We start from the raw sequence: 25,921 nt of genomic DNA, 5'->3' as shown, positions 1-25,921 counted from the left end.
GTATTTAATCCTAACAGGATATGGTATTGTCTGAAATAGTGTGTGTTCTAAGGTCGATTTACTTGAGTTTAATGGACAAAAACCTGAGTTTCAAAAACAAATACCCTGCTATTAGTGCCTTGAACTTAAGACTATCTTCTGGCAGTCTATCGCGGAGAAAACAAATGCTACTTCCATTGAGCAGGCCCCTCGGAGTTCCTATAATAGTTGTTATTGTTCTGTTGTGGTTTCATGCATAGTTCAAATTGCCATCAGGCATCAATATGCATACCTAATCAGTAATAAACAACAAAACGCCGATCACCACTTTATCTGAAATTAGTTCCCCTGTGGAATCTCTATTTCCTACCTTCCAACTGCAAGCCTTACCAGACAAATCCAACTTAACCGTTAAACGGCATCTACCAACCTTATAAAAAAAGAAAAAATCCTCAAACTGGAACACACACACACACACACACCACACACGCACGCACGCACGCGTGTGTGTGTGTGTGTGTGTGTGTGTGTGTGTGTGTGTGTGTGTGTGTGTGTGTGTGTGTGTGTGTGTGTGTGTGTGTGTGTGTGTGTGTGTGTGTTTATATATATATAAATAAATTTAACTGACTAGAACCCGAGAAAGTATAACAAAAATCAGTAATACATCACGACTAGTTTCATCGGTGCTCCGACTTCTTCAGGTTAGAAATAAAAAACATAAGATATAAAAATAACAAGGTAAAAAACATGGACTTTCCAGCTTAATAAAAATCAGAATAGTAACAGCCGCATTTGAATAGGTGACCGCGTGCTACCGTTGGCATGAGTTGAATGTGTGCGACAGCTAATTTTAGAGCGGCAGTACTGGATCACTTCTTCTGATACACAATCTTCTGAAATCAACTTCTGAACTTCCTAGACACACAAGACTATCTCTCAGCTCTCTCCATCCCCTCATTCCTCGGTTGTACGGGTTGCCTAAGATCCATAAGGCTGACACTCCCTTAAGACCTATTGTGGAAGGGATTGACTCACCTACGTACAATCTGTCTAAATATCTTGCAGCTTCTTTAAAACATTTAGTTGGCAATTCCTCCTCCTTCATCAAAAACTCTGAAGAGTTCATTTCAAAAATAAAAGATTTGAATCTTTTAGACTCTGACAGAATGGTGAGTTTTGACATCGTATCTCTGTTTACGAATGTACCTACAGATGAAGTTCTGACTCTTCTTAAGGACAAGGTTTCTAAAAAAATGTTTGCTCTTCTAACTCACTGCATCAATTCCGGCTATTTCTGCTACGAAGATAAAATATACAAACAAACTAGCGGTTTAGCTATGAGCAAAATGTTACCTCTATCCCCAGTCTTAGGTAACATTTTTCTAGAAGATTTTGAAGAGAAAGCTATTTCCTCAGCTACTTTGAAACCTAAACTGTGGTTATGCTAAATTGATGACGTCTACCTTATCTGGGGACATAGTTTAGAGGAACTGCAAAACTTTCTAAACCATTTAATTAACCAACATCAAAACATTAAATTCACATCAGAACTAGAGATTAACGGCATTCTCCCCCTCTTGGATCTAAAGATCAACAGATTACCTGACTGTCTTAAATTTTCAATTTTTCGAAAAACCACCCACACTGATAGATATTTACATGGTTCTTCTCATCACTTCCCACCTCAGAAACTGGGCATCATCTCCACCCTTGCCCATCGAGCAAGATGTGTCACTTCCACAGAAGAAGACCTTCAAACAGAGCTTAACTTCCTGAAAAACACCTTCTTAAATAATGGATATTCGTCTCGTAACATCACTAAACGTTTAAGACCACGCCAACATCCTCGACAAGAAGATGATTCCAACCCTATCACTCATATACAGTTACCATTTATCAGCTCTCTTACCCCAAAACTAGCTAAGATTTTGAAGAAATTCAACATAAAGACCGACTATACTACCTTGCAAAAATTTCGTTCTTTTCTGAGTCGACCAAAACCAAAACACAACCAACTGCATTTTCCTGGTGTTTATAAAGTTTTGTGCGGCTGTGGTCGACCTTAATTTGGCCAGACAGATAAATCTGTTTCACTTCGTCTTGAGGAACATAGACGCCACAGCTCTTACAGTAGAACACGAGCGAGCGCCCTTTCCAGTCATGTCTTCTTCTCGGCAAACTCTAACCTTGAAGAACAGCCACATCAAGTTGACTGGGAACGCACTACTAATATATATGTGCAAGGATAAATTCGAAAGAAGAATTATCGAATCAAAAGAAACAGTTCTGGACCCTTCACATTTGAACAACAATCTAAGCTACAATTTGCCTGATTCCCATATCGCAGTGATCCAGTACTGCCGCTCTAAAATTAGCTGTCGCACACATTCAACTCATGCCAACGGTAGCACGCGGTCACCTATTCAAATGCGACTGTTACTATTCTGATTTTTATTAAGCCGGAAAGTCCATGTTTTTTACCTTGTTATTTTTATATCTTATGTTTTTTATTTCTAACCTGAAGAAGTCGGAGCACCGATGAAACTAGTCGTGATGTATTAAAGAACTTTGTTATACTGTATATATATATATATATATATATATAAAATCAGCTAACGCCTTTTTGTTCCCGTATTCGAGGAGTAGGCGAGGCCATTTAGTCCTATCTAACTTTTGGAGACTGAGTGGGCAGTTCAATCTCCACTGGTACCAATCAGAGATAGATTGCCCAAGGCTATCACTAATTAAGCGGTACTCAGTGAAGTGAGACGGCTCAAATGTGCCGCCATCTCGTGTTTCCTAACCCTAACACAATATATTTAATGTCTGAAATAATGTGGGTTCTACGGTCGATTTTCTTGAGTTTACAGGACGAAAAACCAGAGTTTCCGGGAGGAAAAACCTGCTTTTCAGTGCCACAGATCGACTAACTCGGGAACTGGTCGAAAAAAGGCTTAGAAAAATTTCCTCTAGTCGCCGACTATAATAAATGTTAAAGATATAGCTTGGTATCTTTAACTTGGTATCTTTATATTTATCTATAAAATAGCTTGGTATCTTTATCTTTATCTATAAAATAGCTTGGTATCTTTAACATTTATTATATCTAAGGTAAAATACTTTCTACATTTATATCTCCTCCTGAGATTTTTATTTAATAAGGTTAAAACACCGTATGGTAACTTGTTCTGGTAAAATACTTATAAGCTCTGTATTACTAAAATCTTGGTATTTCTAGCCTGGCTCCCACTGATGAGACCTCAATAAAGGTCGAAACCGGTCTGGGTAGTGGCCCCTTGCCTTTAATACAAAGCATCATACATCTCCTCCAGGAGATGTGCTTTGCATTATGGGTAAATATTAAGATTAGTGATCAGAGCTTATTCTACTTTTACCATGAGTTTCCTTGGTCTTGCACTACCTGCAGGGTCCTCTAGACTTGCATTACGTGCAGGAGCAAATTTGACTTATTATTTGTCTGTTTGCTTACTTGGGAAATAGAGTAAAACCAGGTTTAAAATAGCTTGGTAACTTTAAAAGTACGTAAATTCGACCTGCATATTTTCGGACGCAGATTACCGTAAAAGGATTAGAATGTTTTATATTGCATTATTTTACTTTGCATTAATAAATATATATTGAAATCCAATTTATATGTAAACTACGTGACTAAACCTTACAGAATTATCCTTTAAAACACATTAATACACTACCGCATACTTACTGTAAAATCTTAAACAATACGGTGTGATTAACGAGCGAGGGAATTAAATCCGACTTACGTAAAGTAGTGTGGGAAAGACTGTTTCAAAGAGCAAGAAGTAGAGAATTAAGAAGGAAGAGGAGAAGATGGTTCAATGAGTTTGGAGCTGAACTGTATATGGTGTTGAGCTGCAGTAGCTGCTCAAGTTCGTACACAATTAGAAGGTGGAGGAATAATAGTGGCCATTTAAGGTTAGTAGTATCCTAGTGATGATCCAATAATTTTATATGAGAACCTGCTTTCTACTAGCAGAAATACATAAATATTCACAAAATTCACATTCACAAAAGAGGCAACAAGTAGCTAAGAAATATCATCCACACAGTTATGAAGCAGTATGGTGTGAAGTAGAGGTGGACAGGATGAAATGTTTAGTAGGGTGTTGCTATTGACCTGGTAATATGGAAGGCGGTGAGAAAGAAATATTTAGGCAAATTGGTCTGACTAATAAAAAAATAGTGATTTTTATTGGCGATTTCAAATAGGTAATAAAGACAGGCAATATACATTTGGGCAGTGGTCAGCCATATTAGGACTTTTCTTAGAAAGGGTTATATACGGAATTATAGGGTAGGCAATTAAGCAAGCTCATGAGATAGCTTGCAGCGATATTATGGAATGAGGAATTGCATGAAAGGAAATCAGTACTGTTTGATTCTACTCAGAAGGAATCCGGAGATAAAATAAGGTAGGTGTAAAAAGTTTTTGAAAATCTAAATATACTACTAAATATGCATACCCTTGCCCAAAATATTCCTCATGTTGTTATAATAAGTAAGCAGCCTGAAAAAACGCGATCTTCCTTTAGCAAACTTATCATGTACCCGGTGATTATAAAATATAAAATAACATGAAGTGTTCAGAGCCCTCTAGGGAGTAATGTATTGGACGAAACACACCAATATTAGGTAGACGTACACAATGGAACATACCGAAAAAAAAAATAGTACCAAAAGTCGCCAACAGGGGGAAATTTTGGTGCTGCCAAATTAATTTTAGTAGGTTTGACTAATGATTGACTAAATGGCAAATGAGAGACAGCACACATCAATTTCATGACGTTTATTGTTAATTACAAATGAGGTTCAATATGACCACCATTCTGATGATCCAGGAACTGCATACGGTGCTCAACGTTTTCCACAGTGGCTCGCAACATATTGGAATTGATTTGTCACACGTGTAACTTTATCCGATCTTTCAAAGTTGGAATATCGGGTACATGTCCTTGATACACAATGCTTTTAAGAAATCCCCACAGCCAAAAGTCACAAGGATTGAGATCAGGCGATCTCGGTATGTTTGATTGGCGTGGGAAATGCACGACTAATGATTCTTCTGTCAGAGAACTATTGTCGCAAAACACGCTATACCTGAAGTCCGATGTGGGGTGGTGCACCATCCTGCATGAAGATGGTCGAATCGAGACATCCTCTTTGCTGCAGTTGTGGAACCACAAAGTTCTGTAGCATATTGGCATACCTGTTAGCATTGAGGGAACAGGTCACTGGTCCATTTTGGCGATTTTCCTCGTCAAAGTATGGACCGATGATAAAAGATTTCGTAAATCCGCACCAGACTGTGACTTTGGGCGAGTGGATAGGCATCGGCAGACACACGTGCGGATTAGTTGCAGCCCAAATGCGACAGTTGCGTGTGTTAATATCGCCGTTCAAATAAAAGTGCGCTTCGTCACTCCATAAAATCTGCCACGGTCATGCATCATCCACTTCCATGCGCGCTAAGAATCACAAAGAAAAGTCGATTCGAGTGGTCGCAATTCTTAAAAAGGTTTTCACCAGGGCACAATTCTTGAACACGACTGATTTTATAGGGGTAAAACTTCAACATCTGATGTAGGATTTTCTACACCGTTGTGTATGCGATATCCGTTTGCCGGGATATTGCTCGTGTACTGCTGGTACCCTGCACATTCATCATCTTCTGTTCCACAATAGCAGTTGCAACTTGTTCAACTTGTTGGTGATTGATTGGTTTGCGTCCCCTGCCTACCTGCACTGTTAGAGTTCCAGTAGTTTCAAATCGCCAAATCAGTTTTCGTAAGTTTGTTACACTAATCGGTCCGTTTCGGAAATTTTTCATACGCCGAAAATCACGAAGACAAGCACCGGCATTATTGTTCCGCTTATAATAGAGTTTGACTAACAAACCATGCTCAAGTAAGGTAAGAGGCATCGAAAAGCAGTTCGTCTACGAATGATAAGAAATCTTACTGGCTTTTCTTTTATTGCATGATCGCTCACAAGAAACGCGATAATGCAAATTAATGCATTTTACTCGGTAAACAGCGCCAAAATTTCCCCTGTTGGCGACTTTGGTACATTTTTTTGTGGTCAAGCTCAACACCTTGACCACAACTCCAGAGAAGTTTCGAAGCATTAACCTTATCCACCACATTTATTAATTGGTACCTTTTTGTCTTCTTTCTACTCCTATAGGACGTTGTCTAACCTTGACTTACATTATTAACATGAGGGTAAGGTTAGACAAAGTCCCAAAGGAGTGGAAAGATGGCAAAATTGTTCCACTTAATAAATGTGGTGGATAAGGTTAATGCTTCGAATTATTGGCCAATCTAATTGTCTGGAGTTGTGGTCAAGGTGTTGGTGAAGCTAGTGGGAACAAGGATTCAGAACTGGGTGGATAGCAGTAGAATCTTATTTAATATACATCATTAGTTTGCTAAAGGAAGATCGCGTTTTAGCAATCTGCTTACTTATTATAACAACATGAGGGATACTTTGGGAAAGGGTATGCATATTTAGTAGCATATTTAGATTTTACATAAACTTGCGATATATTGCCACAAGACAACCTAGCAGTTAAATTGGAAGAGATGGGGTTATTTGCTAAAATTGTGAGGAGAACACTGCGGATTATGCGGAAAATACACTGACTTGTAGAAGTAAAAGAAGTTATGAAACGTATAGAGTACTGGTGTCACTGTTACACAATTTCCATATCATTTCTATAATTATAGACAACCAAACTATTAAGTTTTTCTATTTTTGTCTTTCTAAATCTTCCATAAATTTTTGAACCCTTCAGGTGCCATTACTAATTTTCTATCCCTTCACTCCTCACCTGACGATCATTAGCTTCACAGCCGCCACAACTCTGAGAAAGTGAAAGCTTGCGATATAGTTCGTCCTTGAAGAAAGGCAGAATAGCCAGCCAGCTTTATCGCGTTTTCATGACCACTGTTGTTTTTTTATTTCTTCTTCAATTTGATGATCGAATCTAGTGATCAACAGCATTATCAGTTGCAAAAATAAAGGAGTACCTTTACGACGAATTATTTGTGAATGTCCAAATTATCAGTATAATCCAGATCTGAGACTAAGACTCTTAGACCAATTTAGTGTCCAATCCTTCCCTTGATTTTTCGAAGGAAAGAGTCCTGTTCTTAGAAAATTATTTACAAGAATAAACAGAAAAGGTGACACATCTCTGTATTACTCAAGTTGTTTTAAAATCATTCAACATGTGCTTTGACCAAATCAAAAGTTCGAAGTTAACAAAATAGTTGATCACATTTCTCTGAAATTCTAAATATTTTTCAAGGATCAGACGCAATGAATTTTGTATGTACAGCAAAACAAAACAAAACAAACAAACAAAAAAAAAAACTACGAGGTTTATTCCCAAAATGGAGTATTTAAACATAAGTCATTTATTTCGAAAGTGGGAGGCAGCCAAGAAGGAACTCGTCGGCAAAAGAGTTTTTAGACTTGATCATAGTGTCAGAAGGAGTCTCAGTTACGAATATAACTATCTTACCACCAGTTGGTGCAGTGAGTATGATGTACGTTCCTGGGAAGTAGCTAATTATGTAGATGTTCGAGTTAGGACAGGTTACGTGATGAACTACAAAGCTCGAAATAATGACCAACTCAGGAAAATATTACCCGTATTGAATGGAAAAGAACTCATCAATTACTGATATCTATTGAAGAACAAATAGGATGGCATTGAAGTGAATGTGTAACTTTATTAAGCAAGATAACACAAGAAGTTAATGTGGAAGGAATACAGTGAAAAATAAAAGTGAGAGAAGTTATGAAATATATAAAGCGCAGGCCAGAAAAGTTACAAGTATTGTGTGAAAAACTATACCACAGGCCACAGACAATCCAAAGTATTTTTGTTATAATACCGCAAGTAAGTTAGCGCGGTTAGACTAGTGGCTATGCTCTTCGCAACCATTTGTCTGGGGAAGAAGTGTCCTCTATTCGATTCCCGTCGACGACGTGAGGAGCTTAAGGATCTTCCTAAGTCATAGCCAAATTAGCCGGTCTTGGGCGTGGACAGCAGGATTTTTTCTACCAGTTTATCTGGAGTTTTTCAAGGCAAACTGGCCATTGAACACACAAGCTACAGTCATAGGATCCAGTATGGCAAGGAACGCAACGGGGAAACCATCCTGCTCATAGTCATTCCCCTATTATATATATGCTACCCCCCACGAGCCGTATGGCTGAGGAAATAGAATAGAACCGCAAGCAAAAGAAAGCATTAATGTTGAAGAATAAATTTACTGAATGCAGATGATACTCTAGTATCTGAAACTAATGAGATTTTTCTATTAACAAATCTCACTTTGCTAAGATAAGAGGGTGGATTGAACTCTTCTCGGCTTCGATCATAGACGGCAATACTATCGGCATTGTGTTTTTTTAAGTTGGTACAACTGTCATAAGCATCCTTGTGAAATTGCAAGTCATTGTATCAAGTAGTTTGTTTTATACAGCTGTCTGAAGCAAAAGTGTTGTCTGCATAACTTGAAATGGATAAAATTAAAATTGAATAAAATTGAATATCGTGCAGTTATAAAATTCTTCTTTTACAAAGAATTTTATAACTGCACAATATTTTTCATGAAAAGTTCATTAAACTTTATTGGCACTCTTCTCCTTCGTTTTCGACAATTGAGAAACGGGCTGCCGAGTTGAAATATGGCCGTACCAGCCTTGAAGATGATCCACGTGAAGCACATCCAAAAATTGTAACAACACCAGAAATCATTGATCAAGTGCACGAAATGGTATTGGATGACTGGCGAGTCAAAGTGCGTGAAATTGCTGAGACTATAGCCATTTCAAAAGAACGTGCAGTAGGATATATTTTGCACGAAGAATTGCAAATGAAAAAGCTTTGTGCAAGATGGGTGCCGCTCTTGTTCACAGCAGATCAAAAACGCACTCGCATGAAAATCTCTCAACAGTGCTTGGAGCGTTTTAACAAGAATATAACTGATTTTGTGCGTCGATTTATTACTATGAATGAGACTTGGATTCACCATTACACATCAGAATCCAAACGCCAGTCAAAACTGCGGACAGAAGGGTTGTTCACAGAAGGGTGCGCCAAAGAAGACAAAGTCGGTTCCATCAGCAAAAAAAGGTCATGGCATCGGTGTTTTGGGATGCTAAAGGCATTCTGTTTATTAGTTATCTTGAAAAGGTTAAAACAACAATCGGGGAATATCATTCCTTTTAACCAGACTAGATGAAAAAATTCGTGAGAAAAGACCTGGTTTGTAGAAGAAAAAAATTATCTTTCATCAGGACAATGCACCTGCCCATAAAGGCGTTTTGACAATGGGAAAATTAAGTTAAGGGATCTACACTATGAATTGTTGGAACATCGAAATTATTCCCCGATTTGGCTCCCTCTGACTTTTATCTCTTCCCAAAATTAAAAGTGTTCCTCGCTGGCTAGTGTTTTTCTTCGAATCAAGAAGTGATTGCAGTTGGAGAGGGGTATTTTGCAGATCTTACTGAGAACTACTACAGGGACGGGATAATGACGCTGGAGCACCGCTTGAATAAATGTATTTGTTTTAAGGGAGATTTATGTTGAAAAATAAAAATAATTTTGAAATTATCAAGTCGTTTTTTTCATTGTTAGGCCGAGAACTTTTCAGATCATCCTTGTATATCAACCAGGTGTATGTACTGTGGTGTCCACTGCTTCTACTAGTACATTGGATGGAGAGATAGACCTGCATGAGAATGGGGTTTTGAAGAGATGTTGCATAATTTAGATAAAAATTCGACAATAGACAGATGATATATCAGCACATATGCTTCAGGAGTGGTCAGCCGAATTGGATTCGCCTTTGGCATGTCTGCATAACTTGAGTCTCAGCTCAGGAAAGGTGCCACTGATATGGAAAGAATACATGATAGTTCTATTGTACAAAGGTTTTGTAAAACCGATGTGCCTTGCTACCCACCTATCAGTATCTCCGGTTTGGTTTGGTGGTTAAGATTTTATTACTGTTGCATAAACTGGAGAATATGGGTTTAGAACATGAACTCTTGACTAAGATACGTTTTGACAGACAGGTATCAGAAAGTGTTATAAGATATTATTATTATGTGACACCTCAGGGGAGTCCAGAGACTCATCGAGGGAGAGTGTGTCAACAGCATCGAATGATATTCCCTTCCAACTGCTAACCACTCTCAAACTTGCTTAACTTTTTGCATGACCCATTAGTAGCAGAGGTTCTACCAATCGACCAGTGAATCTGCCAGATTTAAAGCGATCACAGTATCTCAAGAATCCGTTCTTGGACAATTGTTGTTCATTCTATATATTAATAACATTAGAAAGGATCTATGAGATGTTCAGTTGTTTGCCAAAGACACAAGGATAGATGGGATGTTACTGATGACAGGAATGTTATTGATATCCAGCACTTATTAGAATGATTTGAATAGGCTGAGAATTTGGGCAAATGATAACGACCATCTATTTACTGCCAGTGGGCATAGAGTTATGCACTTTGGCTGGTTAAGATTTGCAATGCCATATAAGATTACCAGGGTAATTATTATTATTATTATTCCTGACACCTCCAAGGAGTCCGAAGACTCATCACGGGAGGACACCTACAACTGTCTCAACCACTACACCGAACCTCTACTACGAATCATCTCCATCGACGCCATCCACTGTCCACTTCCACCACAACTGGTATTCTATGTCTGTAAATTGCGTGTTCTGAAGGGCCAATTTGTCTGTGTGTGGGATGAAAAACCAGAGTTTCCAGGAGAAAAACCCTACTACCTTCGTATGAGATCGGCTAACTGACCTTCGATTGAAAATCGTCCAGATAAAGATTCCTCCCATCGCAACGAGAATCGAACTTAGGTCAATTCCAATCGAATTGCGCAATGTACCCTTGTTCTTCGAATTGAGCTACGGAGGCGCTTAATGTTACACGAACTGATGAGTTCAAGGGAACTTGGCGTTATGGTGATTAGGAATTTGAAGTTCGAAGGTCACATAGAAAAAAATTGCACATAAACTAAGAAAGAAATGCGATGTTAAAATGAACTGTAACTTGTAAGGGTAAGGAAGTCATTTTTTTCTCTTCAACCACGCCTGGAAAAAGACTTCATCGTAACTACTATGTGCAGATTTAATTGTTCAAGTTACAAGATGACACAGAAATTGTGCAAAGAAGAGTTACAAAGCTGATATCAGGATAATAGGATGCATATATTATGACAAATTGGGTTTGATATTTAGAATTATAGCCAAAGCAACCCCGGCTATGAGGCCAGCGTATTGTGCATGTTTTTATGTTATTTAAATGGCTGGTTTGTTTTCTTTGCAGGAGGAAAACCCTGCCACCACCATATGAGAACAGTTCTCACCTTCAGTTGAAAACCCTAATAAAGGTTCCTCACGCCTTAGATGGGAATCGAACCCAGGTTCTTTCCGACCAAAGGGCATCGTCGAAACCGACTCAGTTAGGGAAGCTCGACGATAGATTGTGGTGTGGAATGCAAAATGGTTAACAGGAGAGAGAGAAAGAGAGAGAGGGGGATATGATAGGCTATAAACTTCTGAATGGGTGTTATAGGATACTGTGTAATGAACTTTTTCATCACAGATAATAATAATAATGCATGTGGGATAAAATTTAATAAAATTTGATATTTATAGTCTATTATAATTTTCTGTTATCTTTTCTAGTAGACCATCCAATGGCAAAATGTCTTCCGTACCCATGTAGCATTAACAGAAGACTATTACATATTTCGAATCCAGTTGCCCATTTCCAACTACAACTTTTTCTGAGCCTTTTACCCACCCCTTGCAATTCTGCTTTTCATTTCCACAACTCAGAAATTAGTTAGAGTTCAGATTGTTTTATTAACAACATATACATTTCTAGGAATACAAGATAATATTCGTTTTCTGCTGCATTATCATTCCAAAGGCTCCAAATTGTTGCTAGCTTTGAACTCAATTACTAGTGACCAGGAGTTGAAACCTACTGCTTTCCAAAAGCCAGTTAGTTTTAGCTGGCTAGAATTACAGTAAAATAAGCTAAGATTATGAGTGCTAGCACAATAAAGGCCTAAAGCCAATTGGGTCCAATGAGATCTCGAGGCAAGAAATTTAAAATTTGATAAAATTTTGAGATTTCTGATATTTAATAATGTGAAATTAGGGTCCTGACTTTCTATAGCATACTACAAAATCACTATGGAATAATACAGCTTTTTATGACCCTCTGAAATCGTTTCTCTCTGGCATGGAGTGTTCTGTGAGATATGAATGCAGAATTGCCTATAAAAAGTCCAATTGAAAACTCTTTAATACTAATTACATTAAACTGTACCCAGCAGTGTGGAATTATCCCTATCTGAACTATTTTAATGCCTTTTCTTCCCAATAAATTCACCAAACTATCACAAAATTTAACTATTCATGAATACATTTATTCCAGTTCCACTTAATCACAGCAGAGTTACTTCATGTATCCACTTAGTATATGCAAATAGTCAGTGTGGAGAGAAAATTAAAAAAAACAAAAAAACTGCTCACTCAGAAAGAATTTGTACTACGTCAAAATTCTGAATTTCAGTGATATCCATCAAGTAATAATGGGAGTAGGTGGATTTCATCTGGTTGATATTATAGCCAAAACTATTTAGGCTATGAGACTAAACTGCTTTATGTCAGTGTGCCTGTTTTACATAGGAAAAACCTGTTTCAGGAGAAATCCTTGTTCCCACCATATGACACTAGCTAACTCACATTTAGTTGAAAAGTAGTTCTAAAGTTCTTCAGATTGTTGCAGAAAGTTTTTTCACTGAGTTATAGAGTATATTATATTATACTTGACAGGAAATCATATTTTTGTAAATACTTTACTCATATGTAAATATATGCATGAGTGTCTTCACACTGACCTAGGCAGTAATAGCTTTCATGTTTTGCATTGCAAGCCATCAGGAAGATATTATTATTATTATTATTATTATACAGGCACCTCCATGGAGTCTGAAGACTCATCGTCGGAGACCCAATCTATCATACCTCTTCTTGAACCCATTAACAAAAGCACTTAACTGACTCTGGCAACACATTCCACTCATTCCCAACTCTCCAAGCAAAAAATCCAGCCCTCACACCCCCTGCTAATGACATGTTTATTCAACTTCTGGGGATGACACTTATTCTCTCCCTCTAGCCAAGTGTTGAAACATTTCCCCTGCATCAAAGCCATAAAACTCTTTAAGCAACTTAAACGTTTCTATCATATTCCTTCTTTTTCTCCTATCAAGCAACTTCTGCAATCCAAACACCCTCAATCCATCTTCATAGGAACATTCCACATGCCACTTGCCTCTGAATCCTCTCCACAAGTTCCTTATCCCCAAGAAACCCAGGGAACCAGACTTGAGCACAGTAATCCAGATGTGGGCAAATCAAGGTCAAATAATCTTATGGGCTACTTTAACAATATGTCCTCTAAACTTTAACTCTGTTCTACCACCACCTCTAAATCTCTAGCTTCATCTATTTCCTGGAGTACAGGCCCATCAATGTAGTACACAGATTGTAATCTATTTATCCCAAAATGCATAACCTTATATTTAAGATATAAGGAGACAGGTGAAGACAGGATGCGTGAAGAATATAAGACACAGGCCAGAAGAGTGACTAGTGTGGTAAGGAAAGCGAAACTGGAATATGAGAGGCGATTGGCCCTAAGATCCAAAGAAAATCCTAGGGAATTTTTTAGCTATGTGGCCAGTAGGAGGAGAAATAACTGTGGAAGAATGATATTGTGGGATAAAAATGGGAATAGAGTGACTGATGCAGAGGACATAGTGGAATTGTTCAATGACACTTTATTGGAGTATTTCATCCTGGAGGAGTCAGTTTTAATGCTAGAGGGATAGGGGAGGTTCAAGGTTTAGAGGTACAGGAGGAGAGTGTGTTTCAGATACTGAGAACTCTGGATGCCAATAAAGCTTTTGGACTGGATGGTATTTCACCACGAGTTTTGAGAGAATGTGCTAGAGAACTGACAGTGCCTTTAACCTGGCTTTTCAATGAAAGTCTGGCTTCTGCAAAGGTGCCCAGGGAATGGAAGGAAGGTAGATAGTGCCATTGCATAAGGGTGGTAACAGACTGGAAGTGTCTAATTATAGACCAGTCTGTGTGTCATCAGTAGTTGTTAAGATCTTGGAGAAAGTAGTGAGGGACCGTATACAGCACTGGGCAGATGAGGGTAATGTTATCTGTGAGAGTCAACATGGATTTGTGAAAGGGCACTCTTGTTTTTAGCAATATGCTAGCCTTTTATAATAAAGTTACAAGAACATTGGATGAGGGAAAGGCATATACTGCAATTTTCTTAGACTTAGCAAGGCATTTGACAGGGTGCCACATGATAAGCTGATATTTAAGTTGCAACACATGGGTCTGGATGTCAGATTGGTCAACTGGATTCAGGATTGGCTGTCTGATAGGTATCAGAGAGTTGTGTATGGTGGAGCAGTTTCAAGGAGGCAGAGGGTTACAAGTGGGGTCCCACAGGGCTCAGTACTAGGACCTATATTGTTTAACCTTTATATCAATGACATTGCCAGTGGATTGCAAGGGGATATTCAGTTGTTTGCAGAGGATGTGAAGCTGGGAAGGATTATTAGTAATAGTGCAGATGTGGTAGCCCTGCAAGAGGATTTGAATAAGCTAGATAGATGGGCAAATGAATGGGGGTGTCAGTTTAATGCAGCAAAATGTAAGGTCTTGAGGTTTGGGAAACATCGATGGGATGCTGCATACTCTATGGGAGGAGTTATATTGGAGGAAGTTATTGATAGAAAGTTTAGGGGACACATAAGAGGGTTATCATTCCGTTGTATCAGTCTCTGATCAGACCACACTTGGATTATTGTTCTCAGATTTGGTCCCCAGGATTTGAAGGGGATAAATTAACTGTGGAAAAGATACAAAGACGGATGACAAAGATGGTCTCAGGACTGTACAAGGATAGTTATGAGAATCGGCTGAGGGAACGTGGACTGCAGAGTTTGGCGGATAGAAGGAGAGGTGATATGATTGAGACTTTTAAACTGTTGAGAGGTGGTTACAGGGTTGACACTGGGGAGTTCTTTCACTTGGTTGAACAGCGGGAAGGAGTGATGACAAGAGGCCATCCCTGGAAGTTACAAAAGGAAACTGTGAGCAAGAGGGTGAGGAGTGGTTTCTTTGCATGGAGGGTGGTTGAGCAGTGGAATGCATTGCCGGATAGAGTGGTGAGGGCGAGAACGGTCAATGAGTTTAAGGAGTGGTATGATAGATTTTGTGTTTCTTAGGGGGAACCTCCCCTCGATGAGTCTTGATAGACTTTATGTTCTTAGGAAGGACCTCCCACGATGAGTCTTTTGACTCCATGGAGGCCTGAATAATAATAATAATTTCTCTACATTAAATTGGCACCCATTATTTATTATCCATACCAGCAACCTATTTAAATTGTCCTGCAAGCTTTCCAGATTGCCTTGATGAACTGTCTAATTTCACATTATCAGCAAACAAATGAAAATTTCCTATATGATTTATGCACAAATTAAACAGCAATGGTCCCAGCACCGATCCTTGCAACACACCACTATTCACCTGTCTTTGTCACAATTCTGCCCCTCCATATACCACCTTTTTTGATATCTGTGCAGCAGCTACCCTCTTATCCACTTAACCAGTCATGTCTATCCCCATTTGTTCGAATTTGAGTAGCAGTTTCATGTGGTATTCTCAAATGCCTTTGAAAAATCCAGCAAAATCATCGTGCAGCCATTTCCTTTACCCAACTCAGTTGTTACTCTATTTCAAGCACAATGTTTGGGTAAAAGATTAAACATGAATATATTATTGTTGAACATAAATTTTAAGAAGTGGAGTGTAATGCACAAAGCAGAGTGGATGCATTTTTTTTTTTTTATAGGCTATGAAACTTTGAATGGTGAAAAGAAGATAACAAACACTTTTTAAAATGTTTATTGAAGAATTTACAAACCATGTTTAAGTGGGTTCAAAAAATTCTTACAACCTCAATACAGTGCAGCCATCTGTAACACATGTAGTTTGTAATCTTACTAAAATACCCCAAAAGCTGCTTGCTCACAGTAACGAGCTATTGCAGTTTGTACCACAGTGTGCAGTGTATTTATGTTTTGCATGGTGAATTCAATACAGTGTTCAAATTTCCTAAGGCTGATAATTATTTTTATGTGAATTCACTTATGAAAGGTTTTAAACTCAGTGTACAAATAGTACCATTGGTGGACTAAAAGATAACCAGGAATACTGTTAAGCAAAATTTTTTATTTTATTTTTATGTGATTCCCACTCACAAAAGGTTAACCTATAGTACTTTAGTACGAGCAGGTTAAGGATTTTTTTTCCTCCAAATTTTTATTAACTTTATAATTTTGTTTTTATTATTATTTTTTCACATAGTACAGAAACAATGTGCTAGAGACCAAACATGGCACTTTTTTAAGCCACTTCAAGCCTCAAAATAAGCAGGGTGGTGGTCTCACACTGGGCAATGAAATTCATCTTCCACCTAAAGGTAATCGCAATGCCCTAGGCTGGATTCAAACCTAAGACCTATTGGCTTTAGAACAGATACACTAACCACTAGGCCAACCAGGCATGATGGAACTTTGCTGCAAAGGAAGAAAGAGGTGAGGTATCTGCAAGTTCTGGTGGAATTTGAGTTGAAGTTCAAGGAATACATTGCAAAAGGCACTGATGTAGAGATAAAGTAGTAATATAAGGAACTTAAGAGGCAACATCTAGATTTCTGCATAGATATGGTCATTTCAATATCCATTTTTCTCTTTCCTAAAGAGAGAGAAAGGTGGGGGGGGATAAGGGACTGTCTCAAGACTGTGGAATGTTGAGTACAAGGACAGATTGAGGGAATGCATCCTGGAAAGCTTGTGTGTTAGAAAAGTGATTAATGAGAGGAGATTTTCATGCAGATATAGAACACATGCATAGGGTAATCAGCAACAGGACAATGACAGATCATATCTGGAAGCTGTATAAGGATCGTGTAAGTAAGTAATGCAGAAGATTCTTTTGAACATGGAGTAGTGATTGGGTGGAATGCATTGACAGAGTGAATGATGAGCATACTACTAACTCTGAATATGTTCAAGGTAAGGTACAGCTTATACTACAGTTTGCAGTACTCTCAGCAATATCTTGTGACTCCATGGAGACCTGGAACTAATATTAATACTACTAAGTTAAATGTGCTCAGCTGAAAAAAAAAAAAAAAATTCTTGCAATGAAGCTATTTGCATAAAAGTAATGAAGTAGCAAGTGCAAAAAATATAACTTTTTTTGTCAAGCATTACAAACTAAATCATGGAATACTATTAACACATGACAATGTGCTCTAAGTAAAAAAAAAAAAAAAAATTAACTAGTATGGTGAATTCTTTCTACCCAAGGCTGCAAATAGCTAACATAAAAGTGAAATATGGATAAGAAATTCTATGCTAAAAACATATAATGAAATATAGATAACTGAATAATTTACTTATTTCATAGAAAAATTATTACGTTTTTGTATATGCAGAAAATGATGCATCACATCAATGTGTATTCATGTGGTATCTCAATCAAAGTTTCCACAGCATAGTTTTCAAATTAGAATGTTGTTTAAATTGTGATCATTATAAGGATGATTCATAATGAGAATTACCTTCTTGAAAGCCATTCAAGGGAACCAGAATATGGCTACAATTGGTGCCATTGTAACATGGCCTTAAACTAAAAGGATTCTGAAAAATCTCTAAACTACAACAGAATACTGTGATATAGTGCATACTGTGTACATGCAATGTGGGAAATTTCAGTCCTGTACCCATTTTCTACAAAACCTTGTTGTCTATGCCATATAAATAAGATGTTACCAAGTCTCAAATTTTATAGCTTAAAAAAAAAAAACTTTTTCCAGTTAACAAATTGTCTTGTTGCATTTTTCAGACTTTATTTCTGAAACAATTTTAATTTTTACAAAATTGTATTTACATCAAATTTAAAATTCTTTAAGAATATATAATAATTACTCAACTATAGCAGACAACTTATAAACCACATGAGAGTGGGAGTCGTGATATCTCATCTTTGAATAGTTGGCCTGACACCATCTACAACATAATGAAATATTTTAAATTGCTATATAGGATTTCTGTAAAGTTGCATATTGCTGTGGTGCTAACAATGCAGCAAGCTTAAAGAAAAAAATAAAAAGCATTTTTGACTAGCTCAAGATTTTATTATAATCAAAGTTTTGAACTTTGATTTCTATTATAATAAAAGGAATGCATGAGAAAGACATACTAGGTTTTTGCTGAGGAAATAAGCTGGGGGACTGACAATAATGTGGATACAGGGTTAAGAACTTTACTCTTACTATAGCAAGCTTATAGGAACCACAAAAATTCTTTATGGTAGATGGTTTGCTATAGCAAATTTCTTTTAGCATAACATTGAGTCCAAGAAGACTGGATCAGAACTTTTCAGTAGTTTTTTCTTCTTATTATTATTATAAGGAGGACATTTATAAGTTTGTTACGGTGACATTTACTATACAGATTTACAAATTTAAGTGGGTGGGAGTCACATAAAAATAAAAACAAAAAATAATAATAATTAGATAAAAAGATCCAGATCAGAATGTTTACCACAACAATGATCAGAAAAAACATAAATATGGTTTATAATAATAATTTAAAAAAAGTTTGAAAACTGCTGCATTAAAGCAACCTTTTCAGATTATGCAAAAAATACAAAACTTAGAATACAGTTAATTTGAATACATTTGGTTTACTTAAATATTCAGAAATTTTTAAATGCTTTTTATGACTTATTATAGTTTCTAATACTGTATTTTTATTTATACAAAAGTTTATAGACAATTCTGATTGCTTCAAGTATATGAATTATATGAGCGGGAAGGAGATATATATTTCTCCCCTTCTGCACACTCTCTTTGCTCTCCACATCAAAAACAGAATGAGTTACAAAATGACAGTTATGATTAGAGAGAGAGAGAGAGAGAGTGGGAAAATAAGAATATATAGATATGCCAGTATTCTTTCAATGTGGAAGTGTTTCTGTAGATGCAGCATTTTTAATTCACAGTTTATAACAAAGGGATTAGATGCTAATCTTTTGGATGAAAATTCAGGCCATGATTTGGCATAAAAATATATATTACTGCCAAAGTTTGCTTGCATTTGATTATCACAGATGGTGAATAAACTGTTCATGTAATGACAGTAATTTTCCAAAAAATATTTCAGTTTACAATATCACATTGCGATAAAACACCTAACGTTTGTGCAAGAACTGTTTAAACAACTTCAAAGTAATTTCAATAAATAAGTAAATAAATAAATAAATAAACAACAAAAGCACTATGTTCATGAAACATTTGTCCTTTAAAGTTGTAGATTATCTCATTATCAAAATCTAGTAATGTGACTAATAAGGTGCAACCAGATTTAAGAGATTTCTATATTTTCTTTCAATTTATTGTTATAGAAATCCCAGTAATTAATGCATTTTCATATCTTTAAAGTTCATTATGATAAGTTTTATAATTGCAAGTAGATATGATACTTTATAATTTCTGTTTCAAAAATATATTCTGAATGTTTTAATGGAATGATCTACTTCCTATGTGAGGGGGAAAAAAATTAAAACCTAATTTTCATGTTTTTTTTACTACTACTCACTACTTCATGAAATTTGTAACTTTTGTGCACAAGATTTCTCAAGTTCAGGTATTTTCATTAAGAGGAAGTGGTAATGTACATTTCCATGATACTGTAAAGCCTACTGGAAAGAATAGCCTAGACTAGGAATGCCTCCACACCACTGAGAGAGAAATTTCAACACATCCTGACATTCTACGCTATGGGAGACCTTAGCAGTCATTAAAAATTTGTTCCAATCATCTTTGTTGCTCACTTTATCAGGTTTCTTGAATTCCACTTTGTTTCTCAGTACAGGGTAGCCTGTAATAACACAAGGTAAAGAACGAACACCATTGACTGCTACAAGGGATGCCTCGTAACTCATGCGCTCATCTAAGGGCAAAACTTGCTCAACCCGCTGATCCATAGATACTGCTAGCACCCATTCTTTAACCTCCTCGTGTTCTGCTTCTGATAAGTACATTTTTTCAGGTAGAGGTATTTCAGTAGGAATATCAGAATCCTGAAAATCAGAATAGTCAAGAGTGTCAACAGAGCCTTCTTCTATAGCTTCACACAAATCTAAATAGTGGTTCCAAAACACAAAGGCCATATTCTCCCAGCCAACCTTTTTTGCTGCAAAACCAGCTTCATAAAATGCTTTATCAGCAGGAATAATATCTGTATGCCTCAACAGTGAAATAGACAATTTTGCAGCTTGCTTATCCAAAGCAGACTGTCCTAAACAAGCTGAGCATGTAGCATAGTAATGTGCTATTGTAAGCAGTATTTCAAATACATCCTTTTGTGCTTGTTCCATTTTATCCATATTCTGAGAGAGATCAAAAAGCATATTACGTAAATCTGCCCACACTGGGTAAGCTTCAGCATTATTCATATTTTTCATATTTAAAACTGCTGAAACAATGTGTTTGTATATGTTAAAATTTTGAGGAAAGGATGGAGCACCATACTGAATATACAACTTTAATGCTGTGATTGCCTGGTCATCTCTAATTAATTCAGTAGCATAAAGAGCAATATATTTATGCAAAACTTTGGATCCTTGTTTTTCAGCAATTTCTAAACACCTTCTCCACTGTCGCTGTTCGGCATACATATCAAGCGCAGCAATTACATCAATGTTAGCCAGCTGATCAGTTTTACCTTGAGAACGAAGACTCTCTTTGTAACTTTTATCCACATACTCCTCATATTTAGGTTCTAACTCTCTGGCAACTCTCTTTGCTTTGCTCCATTCCTCTCCCATTATGAGGGAATCAATAGCTTCTTTAATCAAATCCACCTTTAAATACAGCTGTGCAGCTGTATTATATTTTTTAATTTCCAATAATTTTGGAGCAACTTGTTGAATGACTTTTTCTGCCTGCTGTCGCCCTAAAAATTTCCAAGAAAGCTCTGCTGCCTTAGCCCAACATTTCTCTAAAAGGTCATCATTAGGCGTGTGTGTAACTGACATCTGTAAGTAGCATTCTATAGCTTTTTGATACTGACCAACTTCTTCCCATTCTTGAGCCTGTGAAAGAATTATTTCAACATCTTTAGTTCCAGAAGAAGACGACATTTCACGTTCATACTCTTCCTGTAACTGGGGCAACTTATTAGGGATATAATCTTTACAGACTTTTAAGGCTTCATTCCACATACCTGCCTCTCTGTAGAACTTAACACACAAATCAGCTCGCTGTGCCCTTAATAGAAGCGATTCAGCTCTGGGATAATCTTGATTTTCAAAGGCAAAACGTGCTTGTCCAACCAATACATCTGCTACAGAATCTTTATCATGAGCTTCTGCCACTCTCTGAGCACTTTCCCAATCTTGATTATGCACATACATAAGAACAGCTTCCTTTGGTTTTACAGCTTTAATAAATTCCACCTCTGCTTCACGAAATTTCCCTTCATCTTCAAGAAACATTGCATATTTCAAATGAATATCTGGTAATTTATGCTTCATAGCAATGCGAGCTAAATCAAAGGCAAACTCAAAGGCACAGTTTTCTGCAGCATAATCAATTGCACTTTCCAGTAAACCAAATTTAGTTAGCAATTTGACAGCAGAGTCACCACCAAGACTTTTTGCCCATAAATAAGCAACTTGTTTAGCAGCAATAGCACCACCATGTTGTTTTGCAACTCGATAGGCTTCTTCCCACATGTCAACATTACGATACATGTTAACAACTGCTTTCCAGTCACCTGCAGCTATATGATACTGTTCTGCTTGTTGGTAATTCTCTTCTGCTTCTAATTCTTTAGCAAGGTGCTGATGTGTCTCTTCCAGCAAATTAGGATGATACTGCTTCACCAATCTTACCATGTGGTCATACTGTTTAATTTTCTTATACATAGTAATAGCTAAGTCTGGTTCATCAACAGAAACATATAATTTTTCAGCTTCTCTGTATTTACCCTGTTGTTCTAGAATTTTGGCTTGAGAGACATACATTTGAGTTACTTCTTCAGGCTGTAAAAACTGGCTGGCAAGCCTGTGAGCTTTCTCCCACTTTCCAGCATTGTTATACATTTCAACTGCTTCTTTAGGCATTGAACCTTCAACATAGAAGTGTTCAGCCATCTCATACTCTCCAACAGAAGAAAAATGCTGAGCCAACTTCTGATAATATTTTGAAACTGACACAGGATCATCGATAACCTCAATAATTTGGACAGCTTTTTTCCACTGACGCGCACTAATGGCTGAATCCAGTGCTTTGACAGTTTTGCCAGCTTCAATATAATGACTGATTGCAGCATCTAACTGCTTAACAGATACGAGGTAGTCTCCCCACTCTTCTTCTAATTTAACAACTTCACGGGGGAAAGCTCCTCTAGCCAACTCTACACCTCGACCATATGCATTACCTGCTCTATAACATTCCAATGCCTTTTGATAATTATTTATTTTTTCATAAAGATCACCAGCATGCTCATAAAATTCTCCTTTCATTAATGCTGTCCCAATTTTATTAACAAGCTGATCATTACTTGACAATGATGGAATATTAATAACAATTCTTGCGGCTTTTGCAGGAAGACCAGCTTTCAGATAGAGCTCTATAGCATCATTATAATCTCCTTCTTTCTCTTTCATATCTGCAGCTTTTTCTTCTTGATTGGTTTCCCACAACCACTGAAGATAGTTTTTCTTCAAAAGATCTAATTCAGGATGACCTCTAGCTTCTGCTAGCTCAAGGGCTTCATCCCATTTATGAAGTTCTTGATACATCTTCATAACTTCTTCTACTTTATTTTGCTCTAAATAAATACTTTCAGCTAACTTATACTGCTTATCAAGAACCGCCATCCTAGCTCTAACTTGATAGTTTTCATATCCATCTCCTATAGTTTTGGCAGCTTCTTCAGCAATTGCAATAGTATCTCTCAGATAGCGAGCCTTAGCTACATCACCTAAAGCAGCATAGCATCGTTCTGCAATTGGCAATTGCTGAGATCCTAAGGCTAACTGACCTAATGTTTGCCACATCAATTCTGTTTCTTCAGCCAGTTCTAAAGATTCTAAATAAGTGACAGCTCTGTTAAAATCACCATCATCAATGGCAGTGCCAAATTCAATAAGACCTTCATCTAGAGTGTATGTTACTGTATTTATACCTTCATTTACAATGACATCAGTTTTCCCACCATCTCGTAAAAGGTCAATAACCTCTCCTTTTATGGGAAACATTGTAACCCTTTCAGGGGAATCAATATTGTACCATACACAAAGGTTTCCTCTATTCTGTGCTACAACTACATCACTTCCTGGTACCCACTGAACAAAAGTACAGTAGTTTAACATAGCTGATTTTTCATGCTTTTCGACATCAACTATATTTAGTCGCTGTCTTTTATCTCTGAAGAGAAGCTTAAACCCAGTTTCATTTAACTCCAGCCAATCAATTTTAGAATCATGACTGATCTGTGTCAGTGTAATTCCAGTTACAAGATTAACAACACATACAGTTTTCAGATCAATCAGATATGCTAACTTTTTATTATCATCCATACCTTTCCGCTTTCTTTCATTTAATCTGACACTTATCAAATGTGGATTTGTGAATTCTGTTCTTACAGAGCCAAGAATTTCATTGAGGCCATACTCAACAAGTGATAATTCACCTGCATTAAATATCATGCATACATTCTCATTGTCAAAATAAAATTTTTCATTGCCTCCCATACCTTGCCAAGGTACCTCACTAATCTTATTCAATAACTGATCTGCAAGTAATAATGTTGCTACTGTAGGGGCTACAATGTAGCGATCTTTACCCAAGATTTTAATATCAACAATTTCATAGGAATAATTTGATTTTAATATAACTTGGCTTCCAGTTGACAAATTTTTGACAATTGCTTGACTAGGTCCAACATATGTAATTTCAAACTTGTTATTATAAATGCATTTTTTAAGACTACAATCAAAGAGCTCTACTGCTCCACATAATGTTCCAGCTACAAGTTTTGATCCATCCTTCTTCCAAGATAAACAAGAAATAGTATACAGATTTTTTATCTCTTTAGGTTTGGCTTCATCCCATGATCGTTTTCCTGGACTCCAATTGAATACACGGAGCCTATCATAACTTCCAACAACTACTGACTGACCACTTGGACTACAGACAGCTGTTGTAAACTCATGCTCAGTATGATCTCTACCATAGTCAAACTGCTGACTGATATTACCATCACGTGTATAGAATATAATTTTCCTGTCACAACCTGCTGCTACGATGGTTTGTGCTGCCCAAGCCAACGCATATGGAGGTGATGTGTGAATAAACAGTTTACCTTGCATATCTCCAGAACCTTCATCATCAAAAAAATACCTCACCACTGAACCATCAGCATGTCCTGACAAGATCCCTTTCCCTTGGATATTAGACGTAAGTGAAACTGCATAAGACTCTGTGGTATACAGAGTTGATGATTTGTTATTTTTCACAGCTGCCATACGAATTTTACCATCTGCCAAACCATAAACAATTGGGCCTTCTGAAGGCCAAATTAAACAGGTAACAGCATTCTGCTGCACAAATTTGTTGCAAATCACCTTTTTATCACCCCAGTCTTCCCCAATTTTGTAAACATATATAATATTGTCTGTCTGTGCTACTGCAATTTTGGATGAGTCTGGAGAAAATGCCATTGCTTTAACAATATAGCTTTTCTTTCCATATTTCGCGTCTGAGGGTTTCGTGGAAAATTTATCTCTTCTTTCGCCATTTTCGTCGAAAAGAAGAATAACCCTATCAGCCGTGCACACTCCTAATTTTCTGTTATTAGGAGCCCATGTCATAGCCATTATTTTTGCCGCACCATCCTGCGGTGGTAATAATGACTTTATGTATTTTAAATGCATGTTGTCATTTCATACCTACAAGAAAAACAATTACAAGTTATATGTAGTTAATCCTTGATGGAAGAAAATTTTCATTTGTATTAACTTCTTCGAAACACACCAATCACATATCGAAAACAAGTATTTGTTTCACAGCTATTTTACAACGCCCTCTATATTACCTGATAGGTACTGAAAATCCACATTAAATAAATAAATCCAAAAAACTAATAGAGATGACCCTAAAAACTATAGCGGTATCAGTATACTAAATTCCTGTTACAAAATATATGGCAGAATCTTAAAATAGGAAACTAATAGAGATGACCCTAAAAACTATAGCGGTATCAGTATACTAAATTTCTGTTACAAAATATATGGCAGAATCTTAAAATAGGAAACTAATGAAATATTCGGAAAACTTTATTTTAGAAGTACAGAATGGATTTAGAAAAGGACGATCATGTATAGACCCGGCCTTTTGCGTAAAATTAATAATAGAGAAAAGAAGAGAATACAATTTAGAAACACATATTGCATTTATCCTAAAAGCTATCACAAGTATATATATGAAAATAATCAAATACAAATAAGATTAAATCACGAGCTATCACATACGAGAGAGATAAACCAAGGGGTCCAACAGGGATGTCCCCTCTCAGCAACTCTTTTTAATATCTACTTAAATGAAATAATAATAAAATGGAATAAAAATTTACCTCAAGGAATTAAACTTTCTCCTACAGTACT

General features: G+C 36.8%; 1 protein-coding gene across 1 annotated transcript; it reads right to left on the bottom strand.

The window, feature by feature from the left end:
* Nucleotides 1–16,131: 16,131 nt before the first annotated feature.
* On the bottom strand, nucleotides 16,132–25,282 carry Oseg2 (intraflagellar transport protein Oseg2). The gene has a single exon (XM_090390861.1). It carries the CDS (start codon nucleotides 25,190–25,192, stop codon nucleotides 19,946–19,948), a length of 5,247 nt encoding a protein of 1,748 aa, XP_090246987.1. The 5' UTR covers nucleotides 25,193–25,282; the 3' UTR covers nucleotides 16,132–19,945.
* Between the last annotated feature and the right edge of the window lie 639 nt (nucleotides 25,283–25,921).

The sequence above is a fragment of the Typopeltis vanoorti genome, chromosome 3 (assembly GCF_054136105.1).
Source record: "Typopeltis vanoorti isolate ZY-2024b chromosome 3, IOZ_Tvanoo_1.0, whole genome shotgun sequence".
Classification (NCBI taxonomy): Eukaryota; Metazoa; Arthropoda; class Arachnida; order Uropygi; family Thelyphonidae; genus Typopeltis; species Typopeltis vanoorti.
The sequence above is the reverse complement of the archived record's forward strand: the minus strand, read 5'-3'. Positions and strand labels throughout refer to the sequence as shown.

Bases quoted from the DNA above. Each gene is read 5' to 3' on its own strand.
- Oseg2 (XM_090390861.1), bottom strand. From the start codon at position 25,192: ATGCATTTAAAATACATAAAGTCATTATTACCACCGCAGGATGGTGCG.